At 36.4% G+C, this 1436-nt stretch overlaps 1 protein-coding gene across 1 annotated transcript in view; it reads left to right on the forward strand.

Annotated features, from left to right (window-relative positions):
• Positions 1 to 101: 101 nt before the first annotated feature.
• The window catches only part of MSR1 (macrophage scavenger receptor 1), a 73420-nt gene continuing 72085 nt past the window's right edge, over positions 102 to 1436 (forward strand). The window contains exons 1-3 of the mRNA XM_012640945.1: positions 102 to 114; positions 679 to 1091; positions 1157 to 1307. Of these exons, the coding sequence (XP_012496399.1) occupies positions 102 to 114; positions 679 to 1091; positions 1157 to 1307 (577 nt within the window). The remainder of the gene's footprint in view (positions 115 to 678; positions 1092 to 1156; positions 1308 to 1436) is intronic.

The following is a 1436-nucleotide window of genomic DNA, read 5'->3' on the forward strand; positions in this document are numbered from 1 at the left end:
CAAGTCCGAGTTTCAAGTGTGCCCATCCCTTGGATGGTGCACAAGCAATATACTTCTAAAGCGAAAAATATTTATTTGCCCAATTTCCTGATCTCGCAACTATGAATTATGCTTGTATGAAATGAATGACAATTGTATGAATTGTATGACAATTCTCTGGCAGCTTAAGTGAGAGGATGAAGAAGATAAACCAATAATTTATCCATACCATGGACGACACCACTATCTTACAACATATTGTTTTTGTCATCATCATTATAACTAACATATTCAACATGCATACTTCAGAAATTGTATTAAGCATTAGCTCATTTTATTCTAACAACAATACCATGAAGTAAGATACAATGCCTTTCATAATCTATAGAATTTTCCCTAATTGGCAAAGCCAAATTCAATGGCCAAGGAGATTCAACTAAGCAGAAATTCAGAAACCATGATGTAATCCTGGTATACATTTTACTGTAAAGCAGGAAAGGGATTCTGTATGCTTCTCAGCAATATACTCAGTGAGGGTCACACGTTGTATATTTAAAATAAATACTTTGATTTAGCCTAGCATTCAAAGTGTTGGAATGGAATGGAACGAGATGAATAGAATGGAATGATATGGAATGGAATGTATATGCATTTAAGGACACAAGCCATGACTTGGTTTATTTTTACTTAAACATGCAGCTCAATTCCTGAAGTGGGATGTGAAGAATTGCACAGTTGGTTCAGTTTATGAAAATGGTATATCTCAAAGTCTCACAGGAAAAGGAAATGGCAGTGAAGAAGCAACGAGATTTCAAGAAGTTGTTATGGAACACATGAGCAACATGGAGAGGAGAATCCAGCATATTTCAGATACAGAAGCCAATCTCATAGATTCAGAGCGTTTTCAAAATTTCAGTGTGACAACTGATCAAAGATTTAGTGATGTTCTTCTCCAGCTAAGTGCCTTGGTTTCCTCAGTCCAGGAACATGGGAATGCAATAGATGAAATCTCCAAGTCCTTAATAAGTCTGAATACCACATTGCTGGATTTGCAGCTCAATATGGAAATGTTGAATGGCAAAATCCAAGAGAATACGATTAAACAACAAAAGGTAAGAGTTTTTGCATTGGAAGGTCACATGCTGGAATTGAATACATCCAGATCCTGTCTCCTCAGGCAGTCAAGGAAAGCAAAAGTTGCGAACTCTATTTCAACATCATCCTGTTTACCCTGATTTCTCTGGCAGTCTTACGAGAAGTTTTCAAGTGGATTTACCTAGTGCCTTCTCCAGACTCCCAGAAAAATGGGAAATGTTTTCCCATTGGATGTAGATTCTCTTAAGGTATTTCTGTTTTATAAATCCTGTTGAGGTGTCTTATTAGGCTGTCTAAACCAATTATAATTTTTAGATCATCTCAACAGATCTGAAGAGGTAGGCACTCTATATTTGTGAATT

Source organism: Propithecus coquereli, unplaced genomic scaffold (genome assembly GCF_000956105.1).
Source record: "Propithecus coquereli isolate 6110/MARCELLA unplaced genomic scaffold, Pcoq_1.0 Scaffold159, whole genome shotgun sequence".
NCBI classification, from domain to species: Eukaryota; Metazoa; Chordata; class Mammalia; order Primates; family Indriidae; genus Propithecus; species Propithecus coquereli.